The sequence below is a fragment of the Corvus brachyrhynchos genome, unplaced genomic scaffold (genome assembly GCF_000691975.1).
Source record: "Corvus brachyrhynchos isolate BGI_N302 unplaced genomic scaffold, ASM69197v1 scaffold68, whole genome shotgun sequence".
Classification (NCBI taxonomy): Eukaryota; Metazoa; Chordata; class Aves; order Passeriformes; family Corvidae; genus Corvus; species Corvus brachyrhynchos.
In genome coordinates this window covers 3782997-3797756 of record NW_008240039.1, presented here as the reverse complement: position 1 = coordinate 3797756, position 14760 = coordinate 3782997, and the positions used below count along the sequence as shown (strand labels likewise).

General features: G+C 54.8%; 1 protein-coding gene across 1 annotated transcript in view; it reads left to right on the top strand.

Annotated features, from left to right (window-relative positions):
- NPHP4 (nephronophthisis 4) overlaps positions 1-14760 on the top strand; it is a 23548-nt gene that overhangs the window by 3782 nt on the left and 5006 nt on the right. The window contains exons 2-20 of the mRNA XM_017743988.1: positions 812-975; positions 2734-2906; positions 3232-3296; positions 3573-3728; positions 4439-4575; positions 5309-5475; positions 5558-5684; positions 7081-7263; positions 7386-7515; positions 9731-9777; positions 10456-10646; positions 10750-10941; positions 11552-11739; positions 11985-12145; positions 12551-12731; positions 13584-13700; positions 13891-13970; positions 14130-14347; positions 14439-14642. Coding sequence (XP_017599477.1) covers positions 812-975; positions 2734-2906; positions 3232-3296; positions 3573-3728; positions 4439-4575; positions 5309-5475; positions 5558-5684; positions 7081-7263; positions 7386-7515; positions 9731-9777; positions 10456-10646; positions 10750-10941; positions 11552-11739; positions 11985-12145; positions 12551-12731; positions 13584-13700; positions 13891-13970; positions 14130-14347; positions 14439-14642 — 2881 coding nt within the window. The remainder of the gene's footprint in view (positions 1-811; positions 976-2733; positions 2907-3231; positions 3297-3572; positions 3729-4438; positions 4576-5308; positions 5476-5557; positions 5685-7080; positions 7264-7385; positions 7516-9730; positions 9778-10455; positions 10647-10749; positions 10942-11551; positions 11740-11984; positions 12146-12550; positions 12732-13583; positions 13701-13890; positions 13971-14129; positions 14348-14438; positions 14643-14760) is intronic.

The window sequence follows — 14760 nt, the reverse complement described above, 5'->3', positions numbered from 1 at the left end:
CGAGGGGACCCCGCAAGTGTCTTGCTGCGCCCGTTGTTTCTGCCGAGTCTCACTATTCATAGAATCATGAAATAGTTTGGGTTGGAAGGGACCTTACAGATTATCTCCTTCCACTCCCCTGCCATGGGCAGGGCTACCTTCCACTAGATCAGGTTGCCTTTTCCAACCTGCTGGCTTTGAACACTTCCAGAGATGGAGCAGCCACAGCATCTCTGGGTGGCCTGTGCCAGTGCCTCACCAACCTCACAGGAAATATTTTCTCCCTAAGATCAAACCAAAATTGCTCCTCTTTGAGTTTAGCCCCCCTCCTCCTTATTCTGTCACTTTCTGTGGATGTACAAAGTCACTCTCCATCGTTTTTCTAAGCCCCTTTTCAGCATTCCTGTCTGTGTGTGTGGGCGTGAGCTCCCAGCAGTGTCTTTTAAAACAAGGTGGTTTTGGGGGGAACTAACTGGAAATCTCCTGGAAGCACAAAGCTGTGTTTCAATCCCATGCCTTATTACCTGCAAATCTGACTTAGCATTTAATTAATTTTTCATTTAGGTTTTTGTTAGTTTAGGTAAGTGTATTTGAATTAAAATTTCTGGAAAGCACTTTAACATCAGCTGCCTCTTTATTTTATGCTTAATGTTCAGTTTTCCCACTTCTCCTTTGTTCCTTCAGCCTCTGCCTTGGAGGCAGGTTCTGCAGCAATGCACGAAGCTGTCTGTGGCCATGTGCCTGATTTGGGCATCCCTTAGAAAACGGGAATTATATCTCTTACCAAAGTGTGTTCTGAGCTTTGGGGACACAGAGCTGGCCTGTCCCTGAGCATCCCCAAAGCTGGTGTGTTGTGCCTTGCAGGGAGCGGAATACCAGCTGCGCCTCTCCCTTTTCGATGCCACCTACCACCACTTCTTTGGGAGGACGTGGAGGAGCAGCTGGCGAGCTGCCGGCGCTGCCCCACCGCGCTCGGCCAGGGCGGCATTCAATGAGGTAGGGGCTGCCGAGGGTCTGGGGAAACACAGCACCAAACCCTTTTCCCTCCCAGCGCTTCCTGACCTTTTGCCCAGAGTGCATCCCAGACACTGCCCATTTATTAAGCTTTCTGTACGTTTTATTGAGGAAACTGGGCTGCTGGGTTTCCTCTGAGGCTGGTGCCACCGCGGGAGCAGCGATGTGCCACCGTGTGCCACCTGCTGTGTTCAGAGCTGGCGGCAGAGAGCAGTGTTTCCCCACAAGTGGGAAGGAAGGGAAGGAGCAGCTGCCCACCCTCCTGCACGGCGCTTCTCTCCCCTTATCTGGGGACTAAACTCTCCCGAGGCCATGCTTCCATCCGCTGCTGATACCGGCAAACCAGGGTGTCCCTTAAAGGGGAGATCCTGCTGCCCGGTAGCATGATCCATGTTTTCCAATTCATAGCTCCTGTTTCCACCTCCTCAGGGCTGCAGGTGAAGTGGAGCACAGCTTGGCCCTGTGCTTTTCCTTCCTTTACATTGACAGTGACATTGAGGGGCGTTGATGCGTGCGTCTCTCTCCTGAGTGTTTCAGTACCGTCCCACCCTGGCTTGTTTTGAAGACGGATGGATTAAAACTAGGGCAGAGAGTGCTGCAGAGAGAGCTGAATGCTGGGAAGAGCTGCCTTTCCAAATACATTCCCAATGTCTGCAGGCTTCCTGGGTGTTTGCCATGCGGTTGGGAGCAGTTGGCAGGAGTTTTGGGGTGTTGGGGGACTGTGTTGCAGCCTCTCTGTGGTGGCTGAATTGCGTTGCCTGTCCCTGCAGCCGAAGGGCTTGGGGTCTGGCAGAGGAGGGGTGGTCTGCGTGTGAGGTGGGATCTTCTAACTGTGCAGTAGTCAGCAGCTCATTGTTGTGAACAGTTCAGGTGGAGCTGGAATTGATTTGTGACAGGTGAGGGAAGGAGGAACGTCCTTGCTCCTCTGCCTGCGTGTGCTCGCCGGCCTCACCAGAGCAGGAGGGCGTGGGGACAGGGATCAGAGTCTGCGTGTGTGGTGGGTTTTGTCCTCAGGGTCTAGGGGAGAGGAGTGCAGTGACAGAAACTGCTGTGTGCATTCAGGAGGGGCCCTTGAGCTCAGTGGCACAGGGGATCCCCTGTAAGGGCTCCCTGTGCCTTTGCAGGGTGAGCCTTGCTCTGCAGGCACAGTGATCAGGTCGTTAATCCAGCACCTTGCAATAAAGGCTAATGGAATAACGATTTATGTCCCGGGGTTGATGCAGGAATGTCTCTCTCTGTTATTCCTTCCTGACAGCCCATATTGCAGTAAACGTTTTCCCTGGAACACTGAGATAATGAGTTTTTAATAGAAAGGTTAACCTAGCTTTAAATTCTATCCTGGGGAGGTGACCTGTGTCCCATCCCCTCCTGCCCTTAGGTCCAGGCTACTCCCATGTCCCTCCCTGCTGCAGGGTGGTTTCCAGCTAATTTTTCCTGCTCTAATACTGTAGGTCTGGGGTGCATCAAAGCCCTGCTCATTCGAGGTCTGCAGCCTGCTAGTTACCCTGGAAAACAGGTGTTGGCAACAAAAAAAAGTTAGAAAAAAAAGAGATGATGTTTGAGATTTAAGGGCTGAGATTTCATAGCAGTGCCGGAAGTCATTTGCCATTAGCTTCTGTCTGGAAGTTTTAATGGATGTTCTGGTTGTGCCACTGACTGTCCCAGCACAACAGGCACTGCTCTGCCTGTGGCTGCCCATGCCAGCTCTGAAATAGCCCATCTCTCTCCTTTCCATTCCAGGTCGTTTATTTCCACACCTCCTTGAACCACCCTGGCATCGCTGCTGTCGTGGAAGTGGTAGTGATGGGTGGGAAAGGGGATGGGGGCTCTCAGCATCTTTCCTGTGGGTTTGGAATCATCCCCCTCTTCCACGGTGGATCAGAGGTGACAGACCCGGCCACTGAGGACAGAGCGTAGGTTCTCCTGCTGCTGTGTGACATGTCACACTAGGAATTGAGGTGGCAACGTGCACAGCTGCTTTGGGGGGAGAAAGGGTGGTCCTGGGGCTGCAGAAACAGAGCTGGCATTTAGAAGCCTGGAATTCTTCACTCTGGGGAAGCAATGATGGGTTTGGAAGGGATTCCTGTCCCTTCCCTAAAGGACACGGCTTTTCCGGAATGGGTTGGATGGGTTTTGCTGCTGAGCAGGGACTTTGTGGAAGATGGAGATGTAGTGGAAGATGGAGATGTGCTTCGGGGTGGATTTACTGGCCGCTGCGCATGTGCTCTTTGCTTTCAGGCTGAAGCTGTACCATGGGACGCCGCGTGCCCTACTGCACCCACGCTTCCAGGACCCTGTGGAAAGTAAGCAGCAGCCAGTCATGGCATCTCGGTCCCTTCTTGGTGGCTTCTCTTACCCAAATGTGTGTTGTGAGTGTCTGCTTGATGTGGGACGTGGTCCGTGTCCTGGTATTGCTCAGTGGACGTGCCTTACTGCCAACTGGGAATGGCCTGGCTGGGCACACTCAGGTTTTCCTTTGCTCCTAGCACGTGTCTTCACAGATAATGATTCATTCAACATTGGGACTATGAAGCTGTCTCCCCAGTTTTGGTCATTTTGGGATGTTTTCTTTTCTTTAGAGAACAAATACATGACAGTGATGGAGAAGAGCCACCTGCAGTATGCCCTGAAGTCCCACCAGCCCCTGGAAGCGATATTTCACCTCCTGCCTGAAAACCTGCTGATATCTGGGCTGCAGACTGTTCCTGGCTTGCTGCCGGCACGTGGAGACACAGGTAAGGGCTCCTTCCCTTTCCCTCTGCCTGTGCTGCTCCTGCTTTAAGGCAGCGGGTCCCTGGGAGGCTGTGGGCAGGGCAGGCAGGGCACTGGGATGGGATTTCTGGGAGCACAGTGGTTTCCCTGCAGTGTCTCCCCTTGTCAAGAGCATCTCCTCTGTGTGGGGCCGCAGCCCTCATGCTCAGAGCTCAGTCTGGAATCCATCAAATGGCTCAGTCAGTTCCCTGTCCGTTAATTGATTTGCTCCTGGGAAGCTGCTAGGCATAAGTAATGGTTTAATTGCAGTCGTTCAGCAGAGTCTTGGAAACAGCTTTTGCAGCTTGTTTAAACTCCTCGGAGGTGGGTGCATCATCGAAGGTTTGGGGGGATGAGCTCTTGCCCACTTGGCCTTTGTTAATCTCTCCCTATGGCACTTTGCCCTTCGAGCTTCTGCAATTAAAATACGTGAGCTGAAGATTCAGAAGGTAAAAAATTCTTCAGAGTTCTGCAGCTGAATTATTCTTCACCTTCCTGCCTGGAAAACCTACTGCTGATGGCTTTGGGGTTGTAACTGTTGGTACTGAAGCTGAGCAAGTTTCGAAAGCAGCTGAGTCCCTGTAGGTGTTCAGGCCCGTGCTCAGAAGCTGAGTGGGCAGAGCCACTGCTGACACTGCAGGGCACCCCAGCAGTGGTGGCTTGGGAAACCTGTGGCCACCCCCTTGTTGTTCAGGCGACTGCTTGCAGAAGCCCCGGCTGATGAAGACGGTCACCTGCTATCTGGAGCGGCTTTTCATCCGGTTGTACCCTTCCCTGGAGGAGTTTGAGGAGGAACTGCTGGATTTACTGAACAGCGATCGCTTACTTCAGGTAAGTGGAGTGCTGTGAGGGTGCAGCCCTGGCTCAGGGTGCCCAGACAAGCTGTGGTTGCCCCATCCCTGTGTCCAAGTGTCCAAGCCCAGGTTGGATGGGGCTTGAAGCAACCTGGGATAGTGGAAGGTATCCCTGCCCATGGTAGGGTGTGGAACAAGAAAAAGCTCAAGGTCCCTTCCAACCCCAACCATTCTGTGATTCCATGATTCTAGGTACTGCCAATGTGCTTGGGGCAGGGGAAGGCACAGTGTAGAGCAGTAATTCTAGTGTCTCCTTTGTGGGTGGGGTGAAAAGTGTCAGATAAATGATGTTCATGCATTTGATTCCCTTGGAGTCTCCAATTTTTTTTTGCTGTGGAAGCCTTTAATTTGCGTCCCTATTGGATTAGCACGTGGGTGCTCTGCGTGGGCTTTGTTTTGAACATCCAGACACTCATAAGCAGAATTTGGGTTTGCTTTGCTGTGGGGAATGCAGAGATGAGATGCAGTGGGTATTGAGCCCATCTCTTTGGAGTGGCAGCCACTGGCCAGGTCCTTTCTTGCCAGATATGGACCAACTCTGCCATAAAGACAAAAGATTTTAGTATCTATCAACTGCTGGGGGAATGGGTCCTGCTTTTTGAGTTTCTGAAGGGTTACCTTCATTCTTCTCACTGTGGTCAGCACGGGGAGTGACGCTGTGCCACCCCGTGCCACCTCGCTGCCCAAGGTGGAAAACATTCCTGTCTCAGGCTAACACCATGCCGGACGGTGAAGAGGTGGTGGTTCGGGAGCGGCGGCTGCACGTTGGCGTCCACAATGGCCTGCGCTTTGTCCGGGCACCACAGGTCACGGTGCTGGTGCCAGAGGCGGAATTGTCACCTGGGGGCAGCCGGGGGGGGCCCAGCTCTGGAGCCAGGTAGGGGGGAGCCCCTCTGCTGCCGGTGCCGCTTCCCTCCTGCCTCAGATGCCTGCCACAGCCGCTTCTCCATCCTGCACAGGGATGCAGGTCAAGCCCTAGCGCTGAGGAGCCGCATCCAGCTGAGTGAAATGGTCCCTCACCCGGCATTTGGGGTCTGCTTCCAGCTGGAATATGTCTTCTGCAGCATGGGGAGAGCCGGTGGGAAGGTAGGGCTGAGAGTGCCTGCTCCTTGTCTCTGTGCATATGGAAGAGCAGGGATCCATGCTGGAGGAGTGAGTCCTGCTGAGGAACTCCTTCCTCTGCCCCTGTTTCACCATCCTGCTCCTCCAAGTCGCAGTAGCTCCTTGTGTATGGCTGTGCTGTAATGCAGGGCCCTGCAAAGTGTGCGGGTGCCTTCCACAGCACTGCACAAAACCACCTGCATACGGGCTTGGTGAATTATTTTAATTACATGTGGTTGCATTTCTCCACTGTTTATATGTAGATGGAGGAATGTAGCCTGCAGCATTCCCATAGTGTTCTGGCAAGCTAATTTGGAAACTTTCAGCTTTTTTTCTAATATAAAAAAGGCTTTTCTTTAGAATTTGGCATTTATGCTGAAAAGAGGTTAACCCCTCCTGCTTCTTTTTTTTGTTTTTGCCCTGAATGCTGAGGTTTTTCTGGGTGCTTCAGCCTGATGTTCTCAAACTGTAAAGGTGGGAGAAATCTGAGGGTGGTCTCTGCAGTCAATACACTCTCACCTACTTACTGATTCGTTTACTCACATCTTAGTTTAACCTTTCTGCAAGTTAAACCCAGCTCAATGAGTACTGCGTATCCCCTCCAGAGACCTTGTGCTGTTGGAGCCATCAGCTCTTGGCTGTCTGAATCGATGGCCAAGCATTTGTTAGGAGGCTTTAATCGTCCCACTAAGATGTTCATTGAAAATGTAGCAAACGCCTCTTGTTAAGCTGTCCAGAGTCAAAGTAGGGGAAATGGGCATTTATAAAGCAGGATGTGTGTGCCAGACCAGAGAGATTTGTACTGAGAAGGAAGGAGACACTGATCTAAGCTGTTGGAAGTTGTTGTTGGGTCCAGCTCTGTTGGAAAGCTAAAGCCCAAGGTCCCACAGAGATTTGGGGTTCCAGAGGCAGATGGCTGTGTGGGGAGTGCTGGCTGGTGCAGTGGTGGAGCCAGTTCCTGTGGTGCAGCCCTGGGCCAGAGTGGTTAATCCCAAAGCTGCTTGCAAAGCTGATCACCTTGTCCTTGTCCTCGGTGCCATAATTAGCTGTGAGGGGGATGGTGGGTGCTGGCAGAGCCCTCTCTTGTTTCTGTGCCTCTCCTTCGGTGTGAGGGAGGCTGTGGATGTGCTGGGTAAGTGGAAACCTTTCCCCTCTGCCAGGGATGGGGGTCCAACGCATATCCCTTCGTGCAGCTGCTTGAGGGAGGGGTTGCAGATGCATAAGGTCCTGGAAAGTGAAATGTCTCCAGAACAGGATGAAGAGCAGTGGCTTCTGTGATGCCAGAGGCAGGTGTGAGGAGGCATGGTGGGGGACGAGAGCCAGTGCCTGTCTGGTAGCGAGGTGGGGCTGCTTGGTGCTCACTGTGCTCCCCCATCCCCAGGCCCTGTCTGGCAGTGCCCGCGGTGAGGTGGCCGACATGCGCTCGGTGCGCTGGGCTGTCTGGAGCCCTGTCCCGGGCACCGGTGACACCGAGGTGGTCCTGCCCCTGCATGGTGGTGCCCGCCGTGGCCCCTGCCGAGCCTTGGTCTACCAGACCCCGCTGAGCAGCAGGAGCTCCCGGCAGGTAAGGGTGTGCTGGCCCCTGGCAGCTCTGCCTCTGCGTCAGGGCGAGGGAGCCGCTGTCGGAGGCACGAGGGAGGCTACGTGTAACACACTGTCTGAAAGCATTTTTGTTGCCGATTTCAGGGGAAGCACGTGGAGTCTGGGACTGTCCAATTCCATGTTTCTACTGTTTCGGAAGAACATCTTGTAACTGCTGCGGAGATCCTATGTAAAGACAGGGACGAGTCGAAGCAGCCTCCTACGCCATCGCTGAGTGAGTGTTTTCCAGATCGCTGACATTTAAAATATAGATTGTGGCACTGGTGTCTGCTTGGGAGAGAAAACAAGACTTCCAGCGAGTTTCAGGGAGCTAGTTATGAATTACTGGAGTGAAGCAAGTTTTTGTCAAGTTGAATTCAGCTCCTTTTAACTTGTTAAGTTCCCATGTGGTAGTATTGCTGAGCCATGTGCAAAATCCCCAGGGACTGCCAGCACTGCCCCAGCCCGCTCCCATTCCAGGTCACCGGGCGCAGTGGCCACACCAGCAGCACATTCTCACTGCAGGTACTGCTGCTCCTCTCTCTGGATTCAGAGTCTCTCCAGACACGGGGGCAAGAGAGATGTCAGTCATAAGCTGAGGAAAAATAATCTGGTTGTGCCACTGCTGAGGGAGCCTGACAGCAGTGTGGGTTGGATTGATGTGTGCAGGACGTGCTGGTGCCTGGCCAGGGAAGAGCAGGCAGCATCTGTGTGTGTGTACACCGATGCATCTGTCTACAGTTTGGAGCTGTGTGGTCAGGATTCCAGCACCCCTCTGGTCTGTTGGAGATGGAAGGAAAAATGCTGTGGGCTTGGGTTTAGGCACAAAGTTGTGTCCATGCACTGTGCTCCTGAAAATCCTCTCTGGCTGGTTTCTCTCTCATCCCCCTTTTGGGATTGGTGGGAAGCAAACTCCCCTTTCTTTGCAGTGCTGCTCCTGCTGGGGTCCCAGCTGTGTCTCAGGGTGATGCTCCAGGCAGCAGGCAGTGTTTCAGTGTGTGTCACATCTCCCCGGCTCTCTGATGAGCCAGTCCATGGTCCACCAGTGGGTTGCTGTTCCATGCTGGCTTCAGTGCTGTGGTGTCTTCCACACGATGGCAGTGGCACCATGGCTTTGCTGTGACAAATCCCGTGTTTCTGCCAGTGAGGAGCCAGCACTGCTGCTGGGAGGGGCCTTGGAGAAGAGAGCTTTAGGGAAGGATGAAGGAGTCTGGTGATATTGGGGTATGTGGGGTTCATCTCCCTGCAGCACAGGCTGCATCATGCAGATACCTTCCTGGTGCTGCCTGAAAAGTTTTTCCTAGTGCCTTTCAGCTGTAGGTGGCTGGGATGCTGATGGAGTTGTGGTGTAGTGAAGGGAGAGGGAAGCAAATGCTGACGCTGAGTTTCCATCCTGGTGCTGGTCTGGTGTGCTCTAGCTTGGGGGAGTGTGCTGGGCTGTGGGCTGTGTCCCTAGTGAGGGGAGATCCCCATCAAGGTGATTTTCAGGGACAAACTCCATGGCATTTTCCCGGCTCCTGGGGGCTTATGGCACCAGGGAGAGCTTGCAAAGTGCAGCGGTGGTCCCAGAGCTGTGCCCCTCCAGCCTGTATCCCAAGGTGCTGAAGGGACTATTGGGTTAACTTTTTGTAGAGCTCTGTTGAGAAACGTGCTGCTGTCTGGCCCAGGGGAGGCTGAGAGCTTCTTCTGTCAGCTCAGATGCTGGTACTGCTGCTGTATCTGTCCATCCTCTTCTTAACGCCAGCCAAAGCCATCCTAACTGGAAGGAAACAGTATTTCAGGCACGAGGGAGACGGGGTGGTTTCCTTCACACAGCAGCCAGCACGGAATAGCTGGGATATACGTGGTGGGGAAAGCAAATTAAGGTCTCAGCATCACGTGGATGCAGAGATGGAACATCTGTGCCCCTGCTCTGCCGCGAAGGACCCGCGGCTCCACGGCGCAGCGAGCTCAGCTGTGCCGGCGCAGGGAGCAGCCAAATATAAACAGGATAAAGCTCCCACCGTTTCGGGGCACAAATGCTCGAGCAGATGAAGGGAGTGACAAAAAATAACAGAGAAGCAATGAAAACCTTAAGTATCCTAAAACTTTCACGTCTCATTAAGCATCCCACTTAGGCAGCACCATGTGGCCGTGGGGCACCGCGGCGCTGTCAGGGGATGGGGGAGCTGCTGTTTGTGGCAGAGCTAGCCTGATTCCCGGCAAAATAACGGATGGATCTGGAGACGTGCTGTGTTAACCCCCAAGCAGCAGTCTTACTGGGAAATAAGTAAAGTGAAATGCTGCTTGGGTAAGCTTGGGTAAGCTGCTTCGCTGTGCTGCCTTCACCCCTAGAATTGAAAAGGGCTGGTGGGAGGACAGGGCAGGTTTGGTGGTGGTGGGTGCAGCTGCAGTTATGGGGCCTGGGGGTGATGGCTCCTCTACAGCATCTCTCCTATCCCTCTCCACAGGAGTGCCAACCCCACGGCAAGTGCCAGTCTCCCCACGGGGACCAGGGGTAAGTGCCACATGCACCAGTGGGGGTGGGTGGTGGGCATTCCCCAGGGGATGGCCCATATGTAGGATGTGCTTCTGGACCCATCCTCTGCCTGTTTTCCTTTCTGCTGCGTCCAAGAGGCACCAAGTGTCCTCAAATCCACCTCCTCCAGGCAGCAAAACAGCTCCTGCCTGTGATGTGCTGAGTGAGGTTCCCTGTGCTCTTTTCACACCCCAGGAGTGAGGGCAGCTCTGGTTTTTGACAGTCCAGATTTGCTGGGTGCTGTCGTCCCCGGTATGTGCTGACAGTGACACACAGTTTGTTCATGCAGAGCTCCCAGGATTTAAGGAGAGCTATGAATACTGAGAGGCCTCTTTATGCTGTTTTATATCTTGATGCAGGAATCAATGCACACAAATATTTTTGATGAAATGAAATGCCTCATAAGGCCACATTAAACAGTTTGATCTTCCTGCTGCATGTGCTCATCCCTCCTCTCGCCAAGGGAGCGAGCAGCAGGGAAATGGCAGCGGAGGTGCAAACCCTTGTGTGGCCAAGCTGTGCCACTTCCTGGTGGAATGACAGCACTGGGGCACGCAGTGGCCGAGCTCCTTTAGCGAAGAGGGGCTGCTGGCCGACCTTGCCACAGAGACTGCCTCAGGGGGCTGCGGGTGCTCACACTCACCACTCTCCCACCAGCTCTCGGTGTCACAGCTCGTGGCCTCGCCACGGGGCACAGGCCAGACCCTGCAGCAGGATGCGGGCATCACCCACCTGGAGGTCGACCTCGGCTCACCGGATGCAGAGCCCTGTGCCAGCGACCAGCTGCGGGCGCTGCCCTTCACCCCGCTGCAGCTGCCCATGGCTGCTGTGGGGCTGCAGGCATGCAGGTGATGCTTGGCTGCCCCTCCCCAGGTTCCTGTGGCCCCATCACCTGGCCTGCCAGGGTTCCCGTGGCCCCTTCTGTGGAGCTCACTGCTATTCCTCCATCAGTTCCCGTGTGTCCCTGTCTCGCGCCTCGCTGGCGCGCCTGCACGCCGCCGGCTTTCCGGACATCCTGGACTGTAACCAGGAGCCAGTGGAAATCTCGGAGCCAGTGGAGCTGGGCAGTTTCAACCTGCGGCTGGAGGAAGCTGACCCTCTACAAGGCAATGAAATAGTCCTGCAGTTCCTGGCGTTTGGCAGGTGGGATGGCAGCTTGGGGTCTTGTGTGGGCAGATCCCAAAGGCCTCCTGGGCAGAGTCCTTTCCCCAGATTCCCCCAGCCCACTTCGCTGTCCTTGCAGAGGTGCCTCTTCTAGCACCTGCCATGGAGGCAAGGCCCTAGAGGGTTTTTGTGATGATGCTTTTGTCCTTCCCGGGCACTTTTAAGTCATAATCCAGTTTTTTTTAGTTGGATCCATGAGCCGCAATGTGATGTCAGAGCTCATTAATGCAGGGTTTCTCCAGAAATGCAAATGGAGTTGGGAAAGTTGGCACCCAGGGAGTGGCTTTGGCTGGATAAGGCCCCGCTTCTGTTTTTTCCATGGCTGGCAGTGTGCTGTGGGAAGGTAACACGCTGCCTTTGCTGGGCGCCTCCATCACAGCATATGGCAGGAGACAGCTGGAATTACAAAGCTTTTTGGAAAGTTAAGGCAAACCGTATGGCCGCTGTCTTCAGAAAAGTCCAAATACTTGTGGTGCTGCCAATCTTCTCTTGTTCTTCCGCCTCTTGGCATGTGCCAAATGCACGAGGAGCTCGTGATAGAGTGGCAGTGCTGTGCCACAAGTAACTCAAACCCCTTTCTCTCCTCAAGGGATGCCCAGGGTAGCACGGAGGGGCCGTGGCCGAGGACTGTCTTCCTCACCTTCCAGTTCTACCGTTTCCCACCGGTCACCACGCCCCGGCTGCAGCTGGTCAGCACGGACAGGGGGCCGGCAACCGGGCTGGCTGTGCTGGCGCAGCTCCTTGTCCGGGTCAACGAGGACGGGACCCTCAGCACCAGTAAGCTCTGCTTTTAGCATCTGTGTGTGGCTGCTCCTATTCTGTTGAGTGGGTTAGGCTTGCCTCTAGCCTGAGGGATGGGCTGGTGTCTGTTAATAGCAAACCTCTGCTGGTTTGCACATCATGAAAAACATTCAAAACGTCAAATGTTTGAAGTAAAGCACTGAGTGTCAGTTGCGTGAGGTGCACGTTGAGGCTGCCCACCACGCCAAATGCCATGTCTGTGACAGTGTGGTGTCTTGCAGGACCACCGGGCTTGCAGCTGAAGTACATGGTGGATCCGGCTTTCCTGCGGCCCGGGGAGCAGCGCTGGTTCCTGCGGTACCTGGCCGAGCACAGCCTCCAGATTGATGTCTGGGATGGAGACTCCCTGCTCCATGTTGGGTCTGCTGCTGTTAAACTGGAGGTATTGGTTAGGTTGAAGGTCTTTTCCCATGGCTGGGAGTGCTGAAGGACCCCCCTGCCTGTGTGGAGTGCTTGGGAGGAGCCCAGCTCTCCCTTTGGTCCTCTGTTGAGATGCTGTTGCGTTGTCCTTGTGTCTTCAGTAATGGAGATGCTGTCAGCCCCTCTGTGTAGCCAAGTCTGGTGTCAGCTTGACAAGCCCTTAATCACAGGATTTGTTATCTTTTCCTCCAAAGTGATGACAAAGCATTAACTTTCCTTGCCCTTCCCTGGAACTCTGGCAGTATTTTAGCACTAAGCCCTGCAGAGCCAGGACATCCAGTGTCATTCGTACCCAGACCCCTTGACCCTTCCGGACCAGACTCCCTAGTAACTCGTTGCACCTTTTCTGTCCTTGCCTTTTCCCCAGCCCCTGCTGCGCCAGGGCCAGAGGGCTGTCAGGACCTACCATGAGCTGGAGGTGGCCACGACTGAGTACGAGCCGGACGGGACGGTGATGGGCCGCGAGGCTCTGCGGCACGGTGCCCTGCGGCCCCTCGGTGTCCGTGTGGCTGTGAGGGGCCGCCTCCACCTCTGCCTGGCCAATGTTGGTGAGAACCCACTGCTCATGCGACCCAAAGGCTTGGGTGGGGCACGCAGCATGTGCAGGGCTGTACCTGAGTGAGGCCCAGGCTGATGGGGATGTCATCCTTCCCAGAACCTGCTGGCTGCTTTTATTTTATGTATTTAATTCTGTGTCCTATAAATGTGCAGTGACTCCAGGTTTTAAAATCTTATCTTCAGAGGAGAGATTAGCTCCATATAGGATATCTTCAATCGTCATTTCCATACTTTGCCTGCAAAGGGCCGATAAGCTCCTGGGAAAGAGAATCTGAGATCCACAACCCAGGGAGTGGTTTAACTCACACCCTGACAAAGAAGAAGGACCAAGGGAAGAAGTAGAGCTGCTGTGCCAGGACAGCAGCTGCCCTTTGGTGTTTTTCCCATCCTCTTTTTTTTTTAAATTTCAAAATATTTTTAGAAATAGGATGGCAAAGCTTGGTGCCCTTTCCTGAAGGATGGGGATGGGATGTGTAGGCTGGGCAAATAGCCGGTGGGTTTAGAGCCTTGTGTGGCTGCACTTGGCACAGCCTTTGTGGGAGTGGGGAGATGCAGCAGCATGTGGCCATGCTGTGGGAGGCAGAACACAGAAATGGAAGCAGGAGCCGGTGAGGGGCTCAGGATGGTGTGTGCTGTCCGTGCTGCTCCATCACTGGGCAGGTGGCTGTGTGATAGAACAGGCCCTGGGGAGAACATGAGGCTCTTAGGGCATCACTGGCTTCCAGATATTCCCTCCTGCTTGTGTAAATTGGCTGAACAGAGCTGCAGGGAGGTAAAAATTGGCAGTAGATTTTATAACAATGAAAACGGATGGTTTCCACTCCTGTCTCTGCTCGTGGCAGGTCACCCGTGTGAGGAGACCCCAGGGCAGCTGCCATCCCAAACTCATATTGTCACTGCACCAGACAGCACTGTCACCACCCCACGTGGCAGCTGGCGCTCCCCGAACACTGCTGGTGGTGAGTCCTGCTGGGGCTTGGCCTGTCCCCCATGGGTTGAGGTGGGCAGGGTCTCTGCTGCTGCAGTGTCACCTGTGCATCAGCTGCCCCCTCTGCTGCTCCCCTTCCCATCCCTGCAGCTTTGTGGGGGCCTTGGGGACTGCAGTATCTTGGGGTCCTTCCTTGGTGCCACGGTGCTCTCTCCCCACAGGTGGGAGGACGGCGTGGGCACGGAGGCTGGTGGATGTGGACAATGAGCTGGAGGCCGCACTGCGCAGTCGCCGGCCAGAAGTGAGCCTGGACACCCTGGCCACCCTCAGTGAGGCCGTGTCCACCCACTGGCTGCAGCACATGGTGCTGGTGTGGCTGCACGAGGGTGCTGGTGGCAGGAGGGCGCGGGCTGGAGCCCCTGTGGTGGCTCCGGGCTTATGGTTCCTTCTCTCCTGGCAGGGCTGGCCGAAGCAGCGTACCTGGGACCTGCAGGTCATCAATGCCTACCGGGATCACATCAAGGGAGAGAGCATCTACCAGATGCTCAGCCAGGCCATCACAGCCACCCGCACTGTCCACGCCGTGCTGGGGACAGCTGAGTTCTTTGAGTTCGCCCTGAAGAACCCATACAGCGTCCAGCACACCGTGACCATTGAGGTCGACCACCCTGAGCTCAGGTGGGGGCTCCTGTGTGTGCCTGGGGAGATGCCAGGGTGGCATCAGCTCCCACCCAGTCGTCACCAGCACCTCTGCTGCTCACTGCCCCAGTGTCATACTGGACCCGAGGGAGTGGCGCCACTTCAAAGAGCTGACCAAGAGTGTTACACCGGTGGAGGAGGATATGTTCCATCTCCGTGATGACCTCAAGCCTCAGGTCTACCTGCGCCCCAGTGAGACTGTCCGCATCCCCTTCAAATACCAGACCTTCTCTGCAGACCCCGCCGTGGTTGCGGCACAGGTAGGCACGGGCCCGTTTTGAGCTGTTCCTGGTAGGAAGTGTTCCCCTCGGCTGTGTTTGCCGATGCAGAGCAGGCTGGTACAGCCATGGGGAGCACCACGCAGCTGCAGCGATGCTGCACCCTCACGGAAC